Here is a 15,610-nt window from a genome sequence, read left to right as displayed (position 1 = left end):
GACATTATAATATAAAATATGACAATCTGGTATAATATATACTAATGCTTTTATTTGGGCTTTTTCTTCATTTATTTGAAAGAAAGTAACCCTACCTTTCTTGTCTGGGGGCTTCTCAGTTGATTGCACATCAACAGCTTTAAAACAGAAGAAAAACAGTTACTCAGAATCTTTAAAAGTCTTTATTACATACTGAAAATTGTACGTTAACACATACTAGTATATACTGTAAAAATGACCATTTTTTGCCTAAACAGGGCCATGGACTTTCTGGTATTGAATAAATACAATATTTTTATCAGTAGCAACATGTGATAAATGAATCTAATGTAGTTACAAACCATGCAATGAAGCTGAAACGATTCTGCTGTGAGCTCCACACTGACAGACCCCTGCACCAGTGCAGAGCCACAGTGAAGTCCATGGAGTGCTGCATACGCAGCACTTCACTTCACAGAGCAGCTTGTAGGAATGTGGCCTATAAGCCTAATCCTGCATATGATTACAACTGGGCACAGCGATTACTATTCTAAAGAAGTCACAGTAAGGACTAGGCCTGGCAGTAAATGTTTGCAGGATTGGGTCCTATGTGACATCTTTGTATTGGTTTTAACACCCCAATATTTTTTGCTTATTTATCAAATAAAGTTCAACTGCATACACAGAATGGAAATATTTCCAGGGTTTTCAATAATCTGGGTAGAAATTATGTAAACATGTGCAATGGAAAATATTCAGTTAAAGGAAGACTGCAGTTATAGATCTATGTTGTACAGTCTCTTCAAGAAAAAGCAGGCTTAAATTTAACATGCTGACAGTTTATATTAATTCTTTGTACTGTGAAATGGAGAATTATCACAGCCTTGCAAAATTCCACTTATTCACCCACCTAGGGTTATTATTTATTTTTGATAGGTAAATAAAATATCATTTGTTTTTCTATTGTTAATCATCACATTGAAGTACAGGTGAGTAGATTTTGTGGATGGTCTGTTACATTTTTGTGACAATTTTGCAAGGCTGTTTGTATCATATAAAAAACATCTTTCATCAGCAGTCAGGAGAAAATCAGATGGTTGTGTACTCAGGAGCAGCTTTCTAGAAAAGAATAATGGGATTTCACTCATTTCATATAGAGGAACTAGGCACATTTCAAACACGGAATGCATTTTGCAACAGTTGGTGCATGTTCACAAGAAACTTGCCGTTACAATGCAATGTGGGAGAAATGCTCTCGCCACATACTCGGCTCCTTTTGCACCTTTGGGAGGTAGGATTGGTTGCGGCAAATCTCAAATGATTCAGCTGAATTTGTCTGGTTGAAAAATTGAATTGAGCAGGAAATGTTGCAAAAATAGGCACTCTTATGAAATGCCCATTGCTTCCTGGTTGACCTGCATCAGAAGGACAGCAAAGATAACATTGTTCATCGTATTTCTGCTTCATAACAAAATCAGGTCACTTGGAGATGTACAGAAATGATACAAAATAAGTTAATTCAAGAGTCTGGCTTCTCAAAAAAAGATTCCATTTAAATAATGGGTGAATTTTCCAGGTAGTACTCATGTTACTTTAATTTGTGCAGCCATTCTTAATAGGGCAACGGGCACCATCTTCACAAAGTAGGATGAAGAAAATAAATATTGACACCCAAGAGGTGGAAATGGTAAAGCACAGAGCTTTCTAAACACTACCAGTGACACCAGGGTACTGGAGTATATGTACTCGAGCTCACAGGACAGGCTTGCTTCTGATTTGTTCCTGAGTTTGCACATTCCATTATTTCAAGGACTTTCTAAATTTTGTACACTGAGCCCAATGCTATTTGCTTTTCCGTGATCAATTTTTCCTTTTCCAGTTCACTCATCTTCCCCTAACATGCTTCAGGAAAGAATATTGCAATACTAAGAAGTGAAACTAATGAATATTCATTTGATATAAGCAGCAGCAAAGAGTGTCGATTGCGCGCACGTGTGTGTGTATGAGAGAGAAACACATACAGAATAGCTTTAGGTTAAGATATAAGCATTTTTTCATGAGAACAAAATTTTCAGGAATGGATCAAATTCTGTGCACAAAAAATGCAACCCTAACAGCGCCCATGCAATTGCACACACACAATTATTGTAATTCTACGGGCAATTCTGCAAGTGTAAGTACAAATTTCCTGATTTGCAGGCATGCATTTTCGGAAACAGAGCTTGGCTGTCCATTTTTTGAATGCACCTACTTTTCGACAGCGTGACCCTTTCCTTTCATACTGTATATGTGTGAATTCTGTATTGTGTATAAAACCACAAAGGATATCTATCACAAATGTACACCACGCAGCACATATCTATTAAGAGCATGCATACTATAAACATTACTAGCTAAACAAATCCATAAACACAATACATTAAACTCATCACTTACTTTTTGGTTTTTTACAAACATATCCTTTGTAGGAAGAACAATAAATATTATTCCAGTACCCAGAGTTTGCATACATTTCGACACAGTGCTCATTTTGTTGACTTGAGGGTTCTCCAACATTCCAGTTGACAAAATCCACTGCAGTGTTGTCTAGCCACAACCACTGTCCTAGTGTTAATTAGAAATACACTGAACATTAATAGTCATTAATAGTGTTGTTTAATAGTCATTCACTTTTTGACAACCAGAATAAAAACCAGAATAAAAAATTCAAGGGCACTTCAGAGAATTTCACATTTCTATAGGTTTTGAAAAATGCCCCCCAAAAGAGGTATGTTCATTAGAGAGGTGTGAAGGTCTCAAAGCCTCAACCTGTCACGACTTTCGTAGATTACTTGAGAAAAGCAGACTCAGGGAAGGTATCCCTCGTAATATCCTCTGTTTTATTATTTTGTTTAGTTATTCTTATTGTGGTGATGACTGACGGAAAGAAATCATTTAGCTTCTCTGAAATGTCCTTATCTTCTGTGATTTACAAGTTATTTATTTTTATGACTATTTACTCATCAAAATCCCACATAACCTTTCTAATTTCCATTTTTCATTTTATTTGCCATAGTTTATGTTCCCTTCTATTGGCTTCAGCAGGGCTGAATTTCCATTTTCTGACAGATTATCTGTTTACTTGAATAAACCTCTCAAACTTTGTTATTTAGCCATACTGGGACTTCTCGTTTGTTTGCCTTGCTGTTTCCTTTTCATTACAGATATGCCTCTTTCATTGCCCTTAAATAGTGTTTAAACAACTTTCATGCTGAGTCTACAGATTTCCTTACTTTTGAATTGAAGGTTTTATAACCAGCTTCCTCATTTCTTTGAAATCCCCTGCTTGGCGTCACTGTGCTAGATTTTGGTACATTTATTTCCCTGAATATGATAAACTTAATTATAGTCTCTATTTAGTATAGTTAGTTCTTGAATCAGCTCCTGTGTGTTTCTTAAGCGTAAAGCAAGAATAGCCTCCTTCTTTGTGCTCTAGAATGAAGTGCTTTAAGACGCAATCAGTCACTTAAGATGTCAAGCAATTACTTCTCTAAACCTTTTTTTCATGACTGGCCAGTTTACAACCTATTATTCCTTTTTATTACACTCTGATCTTCCTCCTCATAGTGACTTTTCAAAACGAAATTCATTTTTATATATGAAAGCTAAGAACAGTCAAAAACAGAACAAAACATACTGATCAACCTCAAACATTGGAGAGGGGGCATTTTGTTTCACAGGAAATGTCTACTTTTTTTTGTTTTCATTCAGTTTAGGAAAAGAAAAAAAAATTCAAAATTGCCAAATTTCCCACACAACGGAAAATCTGGCTCTTACCCAGGTCTAGTTATATGTCTTCCATTGCCAAGAACTCTATGTTGATCTTCTATTTTTGCATTTATGCCTCTTACATCAGTTTTTTATTTTTCTCAGGGTATCCGTTTTTTTCCTTAGCTCCTTAGTCTGATGCCTGTTACTTTTCTGGAACTTATCTCTATGAGCTCATTCTTTCCCTCTGCCAATTAGGCTGTATTTCTTGCCCTATCCTTTGCTGGATAAAGAAATGCTTTTCAGTTACAGACATCCCTAGAAGATATCTTTGTCTGAGTTGAGTGCTCCTCAGATTTCAGATGCCCCCTACTTCCCTCTTAAAATAATCCCCCCAAAACCTCATCCGTTTTCTGCGCCAGCAGTCCAGTATTCTCCTTTGCGGCAGGTGGATCCTATCCATTCTATATAGGCTTTCCCTTCCTCAGAGTGTTCTCCAGTGTCTAATACATTTAAACATCTCCTCACCTGCACAGGGAGACAGTGAGACTCTAACATTTCTACTATCAAGCTGGCCCTGCACACGGAACTGCAAGTATTTCAGAGAAAGTCCCTCAAAGGTCCTCAACTTAGGCCTTTTCCTAGTCCTCTAAATTTAGCTTCCAGGATTTGTAGTATCCACTGCTCTTGATCACTGGTACCAACGTCTACTATGACTATGGGGTCCAATGTAGCACTCAGAAGAGGGTCTGTCTAGATGCCTCCTGAAATTCGCCATCTTTGAGTCTGTTAGGCAAATACCCAGACAATCCTCACACACTCAGCTAGAGTATCAATGTTTCTAATGAGAGAAGATTCAGCCACTGCAGCCATGTCTAATGATTGTAACCCCTTCTGCCTTCCAGGGGTAATCTCTTTAGCATCTAAGGACTGATAGGTTAAAGTAGGTTCACTGGGGGAAGGAGACCAAAGCCCTGAGGTAAGTGGGAAAGCGGGATACCGGGAGGAAGCACAGACAGGAATGTCTGTGAGGGGAGGGCTCCTGCCTCATACTGAGAATGAGGGGCGATCAGCAGGTTATCTCAAGTGCTTATATACGAATGCACAAAGCCTTGGAAACAAGCAGGGAGAACTGGAGGTCCTGGTGATGTCAAGGAATTATGACGTGATTGGAATAACAGAGACTTGGTGGGATAACTCACATGACTGGAGTACTGTCATGGATGGTTATAAACTGTTCAGGAAGGACAGGCAGGGCAGAAAAGGTGGGGGAGTAGCACTGTATGTAAGGGAGCAGTATGACTGCTCAGAGCTCCGGTACGAAACTGCAGAAAAACCTGAGTGTCTCTGGATTAAGTTTAGAAGTGTGAGCAACAAGAGTGATGTAGTGGTGGGAGTCTGCTATAGACCACCGGACCAGGGGGATGAGGTGGATGAGGCTTTCTTCCGGCAGCTCGCAGAAGCTACTGGATCGCACGCCCTGGTTCTCATGGGTGACTTTAATTTTCCTGATATCTGCTGGGAGAGCAATACAGCGGTGCATAGACAATCCAGGAAGTTTTTGGAAAGCGTAGGGGACAATTTCCTGGTGCAAGTGGTAGAGGAGCCAACTAGGGGGGGGAGCTTTTCTTGACCTGCTGCTCACAAACCGGGAAGAATTAGTGGGGGAAGCAAAAGTGGATGGGAATATGGGAGGCAGTGACCATGAGTTGGTTGAGTTCAGGATCCTGACACAGGGAAGAAAGGTAAGCACCAGGATACGGACCCTGGACTTCAGGAAAGCAGACTTCGACTCCCTCAGAGAACAGATGGGTAGGATCCCCTGGGGGACTAACATGAAGGGGAAAGGAGTCCAGGAAAGCTGGCTGTATTTCAAGGAATCCCTGTTGAGGTTACAGGGACAAAACATCCTGATGTGTCGAAAGAATAGTAAATATGGCAGGCGACCAGCTTGGCTTAACGGTGAAATCCTAGCGGATCTTAAACATAAAAAAGAAGCTTACAAGAAGTGGAAGGTTGGACATATGACCAGGGAAGAGTATAAAAATATTGCTCGGGCATGTAGGAATGAAATCAGGAGGGCCAAATCGCACCTGGAGCTGCAGCTAGCGAGTGATGTCAAGAGTAACAAGAAGGATTTCTTCAGGTATGTTGGCAACAAGAAGAAAGCCAAGGAAAGTGTGGTCCCCTTAATGAATGAGGGAGGCAACCTAGTGAGGGAGGATGTGGAAAAAGCTAATGTACTCAATGCTTTTTTTGCCTCTGTCTTCACGAACAAGGTCAGCTCCCAGACTGCTGCGCTGGGCATCACAACATGGGGAATAGATGGCCAGCCCTCTGTGGAGAAAGAGGTGGTTAGGGACTATTTAGAAAAGCTGGATGTGCACAAGTCCATGGGGCCGGACGAGTTGCATCCGAGAGTGCTAAAGGAATTGGCGGCTGTGATTGCAGAGCCATTGGCCATTATCTTTGAAAACTCGTGGCGAATGGGGGAAGTCCCAGATGACTGGAAAAAGGCTAATGTAGTGCCAATCTTTAAAAAAGGGAAGGAGGATGATCCTGGGAACTACAGGCCAGTCAGCCTCACCTCAGTCCCCAGAAAAATCATGGAGCAGGTCCTCAAAGAATCAATCCTGAAGCACTTACATGAGAGGAAAGTGATCAGGAACAGTCAGCATGGATTCACCAAGGGAAGGTCATGCCTGACTCATCTAATCGCCTTCTATGATGAGATTACTGGTTCTGTGGATGAAGGGAAAGCAGTGGATGTATTGTTTCTTGACTTTAGCAAAGCTTTTGACATGGTCTCCCACAGTATTCTTGTCAGCAAGTTAAAGAAGTGTGGGCTAGATGAATGCACTATACGGTGGGTAGAAAGTTGGCTAGATTGTCGGGCTCAACGGGTAGTGATCAATGGCTCCATGTCTAGTTGGCAGCCGGTGTCAAGTGGAGTGCCCCAGGGGTCGGTCCTGGGGCCAGTTTTGTTCAATATCTTCATAAGTGATCTGGAGGATGGTGTGGATTGCACTCTCAGCAAATTTGCGGATGATACTAAACTGGGAGGAGTGGTAGATACGCTGGAGGACAGAGATAGGATACAGAGGGACCTAGACAAATTGGAGGATTGGGCCAAAAGAAATCTGATGAGGTTCAATAAGGATAAGTGCAGGGTCCTGCACTTAGGACGGAAGAACCCAATGCACAGCTACAGACTAGGGACCGAATGGCTAGGCAGCAGTTCTGCGGAAAAGGACGTAGGGGTGACAGTGGACGAGAAGCTGGATATGAGTCAGCAGTGTGCCCTTGTTGCCAAGAAGGCCAATGGCATTTTGGGATGTATAAGTAGGGGCATAGCCAGCAGACTGAGGGATGTGATCGTTCCCCTCTATTCGACATTGGTGAGGCCTCATCTGGAGTATTGTGTCCAGTTTTGGGCCCCACACTACAAGAAGGATGTGGATAAATTGGAGAGAGTCCAGCAAAGGGCAACAAAAATGATTAGGGGTCTGGAACACATGAGTTATGAGGAGAGGCTGAGGGAACTGGGATTGTTTAGTCTGCAGAAGAGAAGAACGAGGGGGGATTTGATAGCTGCTTTCAACTACCTGAGAGGTGGTTCCAGAGAGGATGGTTCTAGACTATTCTCAGTGGTAGAAGAGGACAGGACAAGGAGTAATGGTCTCAAGTTGCAGTGGGGGAGGTTTAGGTTGGATATTAGGAAAAACTTTTTCACTAGGAGGGTGGTGAAACACTGGAATGCGTTACCTAGGGAGGTGGTAGAATCTCCTTCCTTAGAAGTTTTTAAGGTCAGGCTTGAGAAAGCCCTGGCTGGGATGATTTAATTGGGGATTGGTCCTGCTTTGAGCAGGGCGTTGGACTAGATGACCTCCTGAGGTCCCTTCCAACCCTGATATTCTATGATTCTATGATAGACCTCCTATAGCTTCTTTGGAAAATAGGTCACAAGAAAAAGAGTTTGTTGCTCCAGTGAGGTTGGTTTCCACCTATCATGAGACCAACTCCCTCAACTGGAAGATCAAGACAGCCAGTTGTAGGTAAGCCTGTTATGTCTATAAATAATTTAATCTCTTAATGCTCCTCCGATTCAGTAACTCTGGCCCCAAGATGCTGCATTTGTGCTCCGAGGGTCACGAGCTGCTTGAACCAGATGCATCGTCACCCCAGTTGGCCACAAGAATCATGTTTTAGAATTTCTGGAGTAAAAAAGGTAGGAGCCGTCCTGATGGATCTGCTTCTGGTCTTCGACTGCCACAGTTAAACTGGAGTTTTGACTCTGTGTGGGGATTAGATTGATAATTTAAAGATAAAGTAAGAGGCCAACATTTAGCCGTACATTCATGGATTATTTTTATATTAGTTGAACAACTAAGGCAACCTACTTGCACCAGTGCTCAACTCTCACACAGTCCAAAGAGCCCTACGTTCACTCTGTCAGTTCCTGGTTCTGTCCAGAGCCTCTCCCACCCTGACCCCTTGTTCGAGAAAGGACTCTTGATACTTATTTCTTCATTTATAGCTTACCAGTTACAGTGACTTTGCCCTCCAACCCACTTTATTACAATCAAGCGACTGGTCATACCTATGATCTTCATTCCTACAACAGTAGGTAAAATATATAAAATATCTTATTTCCTGCTTTATCTGTTTATGTCTTACACCAAAGTGTAATGTGAAATATTTGACACTTAGTGTATCTTTATGACAAATATTCATTTGGAAATACGTATTACAGGAAAAAAAATTACCATCCACATTTCTGTACATTCCTGTCCAAAAAGTTGATGATTTTTCTTCAAGTGGCTCTATGTTGTGTGCCAGAAAGTTGGCTTCAGCCAAATCTTCTACTGAAACCAAAGAGGCACCTACAAAACACCAGGAAACAATCATTATGGAGATGAGTTTACAATGAAATACATTTCCCCCTGTTGAGAGTGCCTTTTCTGGTCTTTTCAAGTGTTGTGACAGTTTTAAATCAACTATCCTCTCAGTCTCATTACACCTGTGAGAGTATAAAATATTTATTTTTTAAAAGATCCTGGTTGTTTCTACAGATTATATGAAATTTATAAGTGCACATGAATCATCTGTGGCGTGGATTTAGAATGAATATTCCTTTGGCCTTGCACTGGAAATTAGGGACAGTAAAAGAAAAGCACTGCAGCACAGACACAAAAGAGTAGAAAGCCAATAATAGAAGGATTAAGATTGCCAAAATCTGAAGATTTTGGAATACATGCATTGCTATGTACATATGTCTCAAACTCATAGCAACTGGCAATAGAAGGGCTGCTCAGTAATTCTTAGTGTTTCTTTTCTGGTGTTAGATACATGGTTTTAAAATAGATTAAAAACCTGCACCATTTTCTAGTATCTGGAAAAACTTGTGCTGTGAGTTCACAAAAACGATTTGACTAGAAATTCCCAGTAAAGTTTGCACTAGGTCGTGAGACTGACATTGCTTGGATAAATTTTGTGACATTGTTTGGATTAATTTTGCCCATGAGATTTACGAAGTTTATCATTTTTGCAGTCAAATATTAGAATATGCATATCAATTCTGTAGCCTCAAAACAATACACACTTCATCCCGTATATGATACAACTAGCACATTTATAATTTTATTGTTTTCTGAACCTCTATATAACTCATCTGTGTCACAGCCTTTGTTAAATTCATATATCTTTATATTTGGGAATACAGCATTGTTCCTCCCCACTCCTCTGTGCTCCACATCTTTGGCCACTCGCTACCCAATTAGTATCCTGTTAATTATCTACCTGTAACTCTAGTCATTATACTACAGCTTTTAACTCTCCATGTTGTACTGACAGGGCCAAGGAATTCTGGCATTGTGTTCAACAGTATTCCAGGGAAGATAATCAGCAGCATAATGATGTAAGGATTGGCATGTTTTAAAGGCTGATAAAGTGCATTTTCTCTTTTAGTTTGTGGCTGGGACCAAGGAATCACCTGTGTAGTAATGGCTGTGGATAGTATGTGACATGATGTGACGGTGCCCCAATTAACTATTTTTGATTTCGCTCTCATTCTTGGAGAAGTTTATCTCAGGTAAAATATAATTGTAGAAATAAGGTGAAGTAATATATAATCACAGAAAATAAAGGCACTTAGTACTACTACTTATTTAGGGCCCAATTCTGCCCTCACAGAGGTGCAATTATAATTGAGGAGAAATCCCACTATTTGTGGGGAATTAACAGGATACCAATTGGGCGGTGAGTGATTATAAATATAGGAAGCCCAGTGGGTGAGGCATGACAGTGTGAATTTTTTATCCCAAATATAAAAACACATGAATCTTTAGTCTTCTATACTGCAGTCATTATTATAGGCAGTCTCAGGAAACACTTTCACAAATGCAGAAAAGGAAACGGACTTTGAAAAGTTTAGGTGTATCACACAAATGATTAAATCTATATCATTTTGGGGCTATACATTTTTGTACTTTTGACAGCACTCTACCAAGCAGCAGCAAGTGTCTGTAGCCTTGCAGGTTGGCTTCCCAGAAGAGGGGAGGGGGGAAATCAGTGATGTGGAGTCTGTCCCCTGACCCATTAGGTGGGTCAGCAGAGACTGCGGGGATTGTTCTCCTCCTTTTCCCCATGCTGGCCAGTGATGAGGTTAGCAGAGCAAACAGCAGGTTTGTGCTACTAACGAAAGGAGCCAAACTGAGGACTGCCATGAACCTCTGAGGCGAGCAAATCCGCCAGAAAGTGCAGCACCCACCAAGGCAGAGGAGGAACTTTGTAATTGTAATTGTTTAATTTATACATAGACCAGTTCTTGAACATAGATGGACAAACAACAGGCAGGAAATCCCTTCTTTCAGGAATTTCAGCCCAATACCAATGCCTAGTTCCCAAGTAGCAACTCTGCATCAAGAACTGACTCCAGTCAGAGACCAAGGCAGAGAACAAATTTTCCTGCTGTCTGCACAGCTCCTTCTAGACAGAAACGTGCTGTGACAGGGTCAGACCAGATGGCTACAGGAGAGTGACAGAAGATAGATATATTAGCCCCAGATTAAGCACGGCCCTTTCCCCTGAGTAAGAGAATGGGCTGTTCCAAAACAATCAGGAAGTTGCTGGAACCAATTAAGGCAGGCTAATTAGGACACTTGGAACCAATTAAGAAGCTACCAGAATCAATTAGGACAGGCAGGCTAAACAGGGCACCTGGTTTTAAAAAGGAGCTCACTTCATTTAGTGAGGTGCATGCGAGGAGCTGGGAGCAAGAGACACGCAAGAAGCTGAGAGAGAGCGAGTAGGCGCACTGCTGGAGGAATGAGAAGTACAAGCATTATCAGACATCAGGAGGAAGGACCTGTGGTGAGGATAAAGAAGATGTTGGGATGAGGCCATGGGGAAGTAGCACAGGGAGTTGTAGCTGTCACGCAGCTGTTACTGGAGACACTTGTAGACAGCTGCAGTCCACTGGGCCCTGGGATGGAACCTGGAGTAGAGGGCAGGCCCGGATTCGCCCCACCCTCCAACTCCCTATCTGATATAAGAGGAGTTGACCTGGACTGTGGGTCCACCAGAGGGGAAGGTCTCTGGCCTGTCCCCGACCCATTAGGTGGGTCAGCAGAGACTGCGGGGATTGTTCTCCTCCTTTTCCCCATGCTGGCCAGTGATGAGGTTAGCAGAGCAAACAGCAGGTTTGTGCTACTAACAAAAGGAGCCAAACTGAGGACTGCCATGAACCTCTGAGGCGAGCAAATCCGCCAGAAAGTGCAGCACCCACCAAGGCAGAGGAGGAACTTTGTCACAGTGCATAACCAAACGAACAACATACAGTATGTTGTCCCAAGATTTAACATTTGCTCTCATGTTAAGAAAAAGAACTTGGAAGACTGTGTGTAAGTAGGCCGCCTGGTGACACCTGTCATAACCATAAAAATATGCTACAACCAGAGTTGTGCATTTGGGGGGTATTTCTGTTTTCAAAGGGACACTAGGAAGTAGTTTTTGGCAAAAACTTGTTTTAATAAAAAAAATTGTACAAATCATGATATAAGCAGGATGCTAGGATTAAAAAACCCACAAAACAAAAACAAAGAATTAATTTAATTTTAGAAATTTAAATACAACAGCTGTTTTAACTAGTACATGAGAATCAGACATTGAAACTGACTGTACATAAAGATTCACTTCCCCAGACAACTAAATTACAAAAGGTAAACAAGAGTCTCAATTTCCCAGTGCATTATCCCAGTCAGGATTCTGTAATTCTATTCATTCAATTGGCATATAACTGACGTATTTTAGTGGCAAATCAGGCCCACAGTATAAATGATGTAAAATGAGATTTGAAAAAAACAAAGATTTTATTATTAATGCAGACAAGGAATTTGTCTTTAAATTATGCTAATACTTAGCACTTTCATAGCCACTGATACATTCATTCATAGTGCTGTATTAAAAAAAATAGATGTGTGATTTGTGTGCATTTTACCTCTAATTTGAAAGGACACTCACCTAATCGAAGACATTCTAAGGAGGCCTGGGCCCAGTTTCTCGTAGATGAAGACTCAATGAAGTAGCAGTGACCACGGAAAGGGATCCATGATCTGTGTTCTGTCTCCGGGCACTTTCCGGGGAGCTGGGGAGGATCCGTGGGGGCTTTAACTGTTTAAAAAAAGGGACATAGTTTGTTATTAATAAAACATTTTAATGAACAGGTTTCTCTCACACACACTTTTACCATGACTAGCACATACTAATTTGACACCAGGAAACTCTCATAACAGCTGTTTAATCATAATATAATCTTTGAAAACCTGTATTCCTTGTTATTATACCATAGTGGAAAAATCTCAGACTGGTGAATGACGAGTGTTACAGTTGCATTTTATGATCTAAGCACCTAATTCAGCGAAGCCCTTAAGCACATGCTTATCTTTAGGCACATTCATAAGTCCATCCCTATTGAGCAAACACTTAAACAGGCTTAAGAACATGTTTAAGTCCCATGTTAAGTGCTTTGCTGAATTAGAGCCTAAATTTGGTAAGATCAGGCCATAAACCAATACTACTCTTGAACCAAGAGAGCAGCTCATTTGACATCAGTGGCTGAGTTTCAGGAGCAGATGAAGACAGCACAGTACAGGGCCAAAATGATTAACTTAAAAACTGCAGTAAATAGAAAATGTTTAAAATCTCACACAAATAGGAGAATATATATTATGTAGCCTAAATATCAGGAATGCATTTATATTTTAAAACCAAGTATTCTGGGTCAAGAAAATCTGTTCTTATTTTACTCATCTACTAAGACCTGAATTCAGGATTTTCCTGTTTTCCCTGGCAATAGCTATTATCATTTCAATCATCATCGAGCCATGAGAGAAAACGATCTTTTCAGGCAGTTGTAATGCTATTAATTTACGAAGATGAAAACACAAAATCCTTCCAGGTTTGGCAGGTAAATAAAATGGAAGGGGATTTTCAAATATTTTGTTTAAAAGTATAATGCTTTTGCATTGTGATGATGAACAGGGTTGTGAATAGATTTTTAGAATCTTTTTAAATAAAATGTTTTTGTTCACCTTTAATGGGGGATGTATTGCAGATGGGTTTAGCTTGTCACTTCCATTAAAAAATAACTAATTAAAACATTAGAGAGACCAGGTGGGTGAGGCAATAGCTTTTATTGGACCAACTTCTGTTGGTGAGAGAAATAAGCTTTTGAGACCAACAGAAGTTGGTCCAATAAAATACAACCTCACCCACCTTGTCTCGCTAATATCCTGGGACTGACATGGCTACAACAACACTGCACAATTAAAACGTAACTATTTAAAAATACACTAGTTGTTCTTAATCTAGCCAAAGGAAGATGATCTTCAACTTGTTTAATGAGCATTCAATTATTCCATATTTAAAATGCACTACTCTATAACACTGAAAATAAGTCAAATGACTTCAATATTAAATGCCTACACTCTTTTGCCCACAAGATCTGAGGAAACAGAAGATTATTTTACAGGAAAAACAGTTATTTTTCTTCAGATAACTCAAAAATTAATAAGTCCCAGACTCCAGCAGATGATGTTACTGTGTGTTTTATACTAACCAGACTTTCAGTAATGAACCAAAGCTCCTTCCCTCAAGTAAACACTGGAAGAGACTTAACATTCAGCTTCTGTCTTGTGTCTTGCTAAACTATCAAGCTCTTTTTTCTTGCTTTTATCTAGTGTTCTGTACATCTTGTGAATAATTCTCTTAACTAGAGTTCTATTTTTACTAGGGCCGTCAAGCGATTAAAAAATTAATCGCGATTAATCGCACTGTTAAACAATAATAGAATACCATGTATTTAAATATTTTTGGATGTTTTCTACATTTTCGAATACATTGATTCCAATTACAACATAGTGTACAATGCTCACTTTATATTTAGTTTTGATTACAAGTATTTCCACTGTAAAAAACCCAAAAGAAATAGTATTTTTCAATTCACCTAATACAAGTACTGCAGTGCAATCTCTTTATCATGAAAGTTGAACTTACAAATGTCAAAATATGGACAAAAAAGCTGCATTCAAAAATAAAACAAAGTAAAATTTTAGAGCCTGAAAATCCACTCAGTCCTACATCTTGTTCAGCCAATCGCTCAAACAAACAAGTTTTTTTACATTTGCAGGAGATAAATGAGAACAGGCATTCTCATGGCACTGTTGTAGCCGGCATTGCAAGATATTTACATGCCAGATGCACGAAAGATTCATTTGTCCATTCATGCTTCAACCACCATTCCAGGGGACATGCGGCCATGCTGATGATGGGTTCTGCTCGATAACAGTCCAAAGCAGGACGGACCAACTCACATTCATTTTCATTATATGAGTCAGATGCCACCAGCAGAAGGTTGATTTTCTTTTTTGGTGGTTCGGGTTCTGTAGTTTCCACATTAGAGTGTTGCTCTTTAAGACTTCTGAAAGCATGCTCCACACCTCGTCCCTCTCCCATTTTGGAAAGCACTTCAGATTCTTAAACCTTGGGTCGAATGCTGTAGCTCATTGGTTCTCAATCAAGGGGTCCAGGGCCCCTTGGGTGGCCTCGAGCAGGGCCAGCATTAGACTCTCTGGGGCCCAGGGCAGAAAGCCGAAGCCCCACCACATGGGGCTGAAGCCCAGGTCCCTGAGTCCTGCCACCTGGAGCTGAAGCTGAAGCCTGAGCAATGTAGCTTTGTGGGGGGCCCTGACGCATGGGGCCCCAGGCAATTGCTCTGCTTGCTACCCCCTAATGCCGGCCCTGGCTTTTTTATACAGAAAATCAGTTATTGTGGCACAGGTGGGCCATGGAGTTTTTATAACATGTTGTGGGGGGCTCAGAAAGAAAAAGGTTGAGAACCTCTGCTGTAGTTATCCTTAGAAATCTCACATCGGTACCTTCCTTGCGTTTTGTGAAATCTGAAGAGAAAGTGTTTTTAAAATGAACCACATGTGCAGGGTCATTATCCGAGACTGTATAACATGAAATATATCCCAGTGTGGGTAAAACAGAGCAGGGGACATACAATTCTCCTCCAAGGAGTTCAGTCACAAATTTAATTAGTGCATTATTTTTTTAACAAGCATCATCAGGATGAAACCATGTCCTCTGGAATGGTAGCCGAAGCATGAAGGGGTATACATATGTTTAGCATATCTGGCACATAAGTACCTTGCAATGCCAGCTACAAAATTGCCATACAAATGCCTGTTCTCACTTTCTGGTGATATTGTAAATAAGAAGAGGGCAGCATTATCTCCTCTAAATGTAAACAAACTTGTTTGTCTTAATGATTGGCTGAACAAGAAGTAGGACTGACTGGACTTGTAGGCTCTGAAGTTTTACA

General features: G+C 40.6%; 1 protein-coding gene across 1 annotated transcript in view; it reads right to left on the bottom strand.

Moving 5' to 3' along the window:
• Positions 1-15,610, bottom strand: part of LOC125631379 (macrophage mannose receptor 1) — an 85,660-nt gene that overhangs the window by 1,826 nt on the left and 68,224 nt on the right. The window contains exons 26-29 of the mRNA XM_048838008.2: positions 12,247-12,396; positions 8,493-8,609; positions 2,416-2,583; positions 96-137 (exon numbers count right to left, since the gene is read on the bottom strand). Coding sequence (XP_048693965.2) covers positions 96-137; positions 2,416-2,583; positions 8,493-8,609; positions 12,247-12,396 — 477 coding nt within the window. The remainder of the gene's footprint in view (positions 1-95; positions 138-2,415; positions 2,584-8,492; positions 8,610-12,246; positions 12,397-15,610) is intronic.

The sequence above is a fragment of the Caretta caretta genome, chromosome 2 (genome assembly GCF_965140235.1).
Source record: "Caretta caretta isolate rCarCar2 chromosome 2, rCarCar1.hap1, whole genome shotgun sequence".
Lineage (NCBI taxonomy): Eukaryota > Metazoa > Chordata > Testudines > Cheloniidae > Caretta > Caretta caretta.
This window is presented reverse-complemented; position numbering and strand designations above follow the sequence as displayed.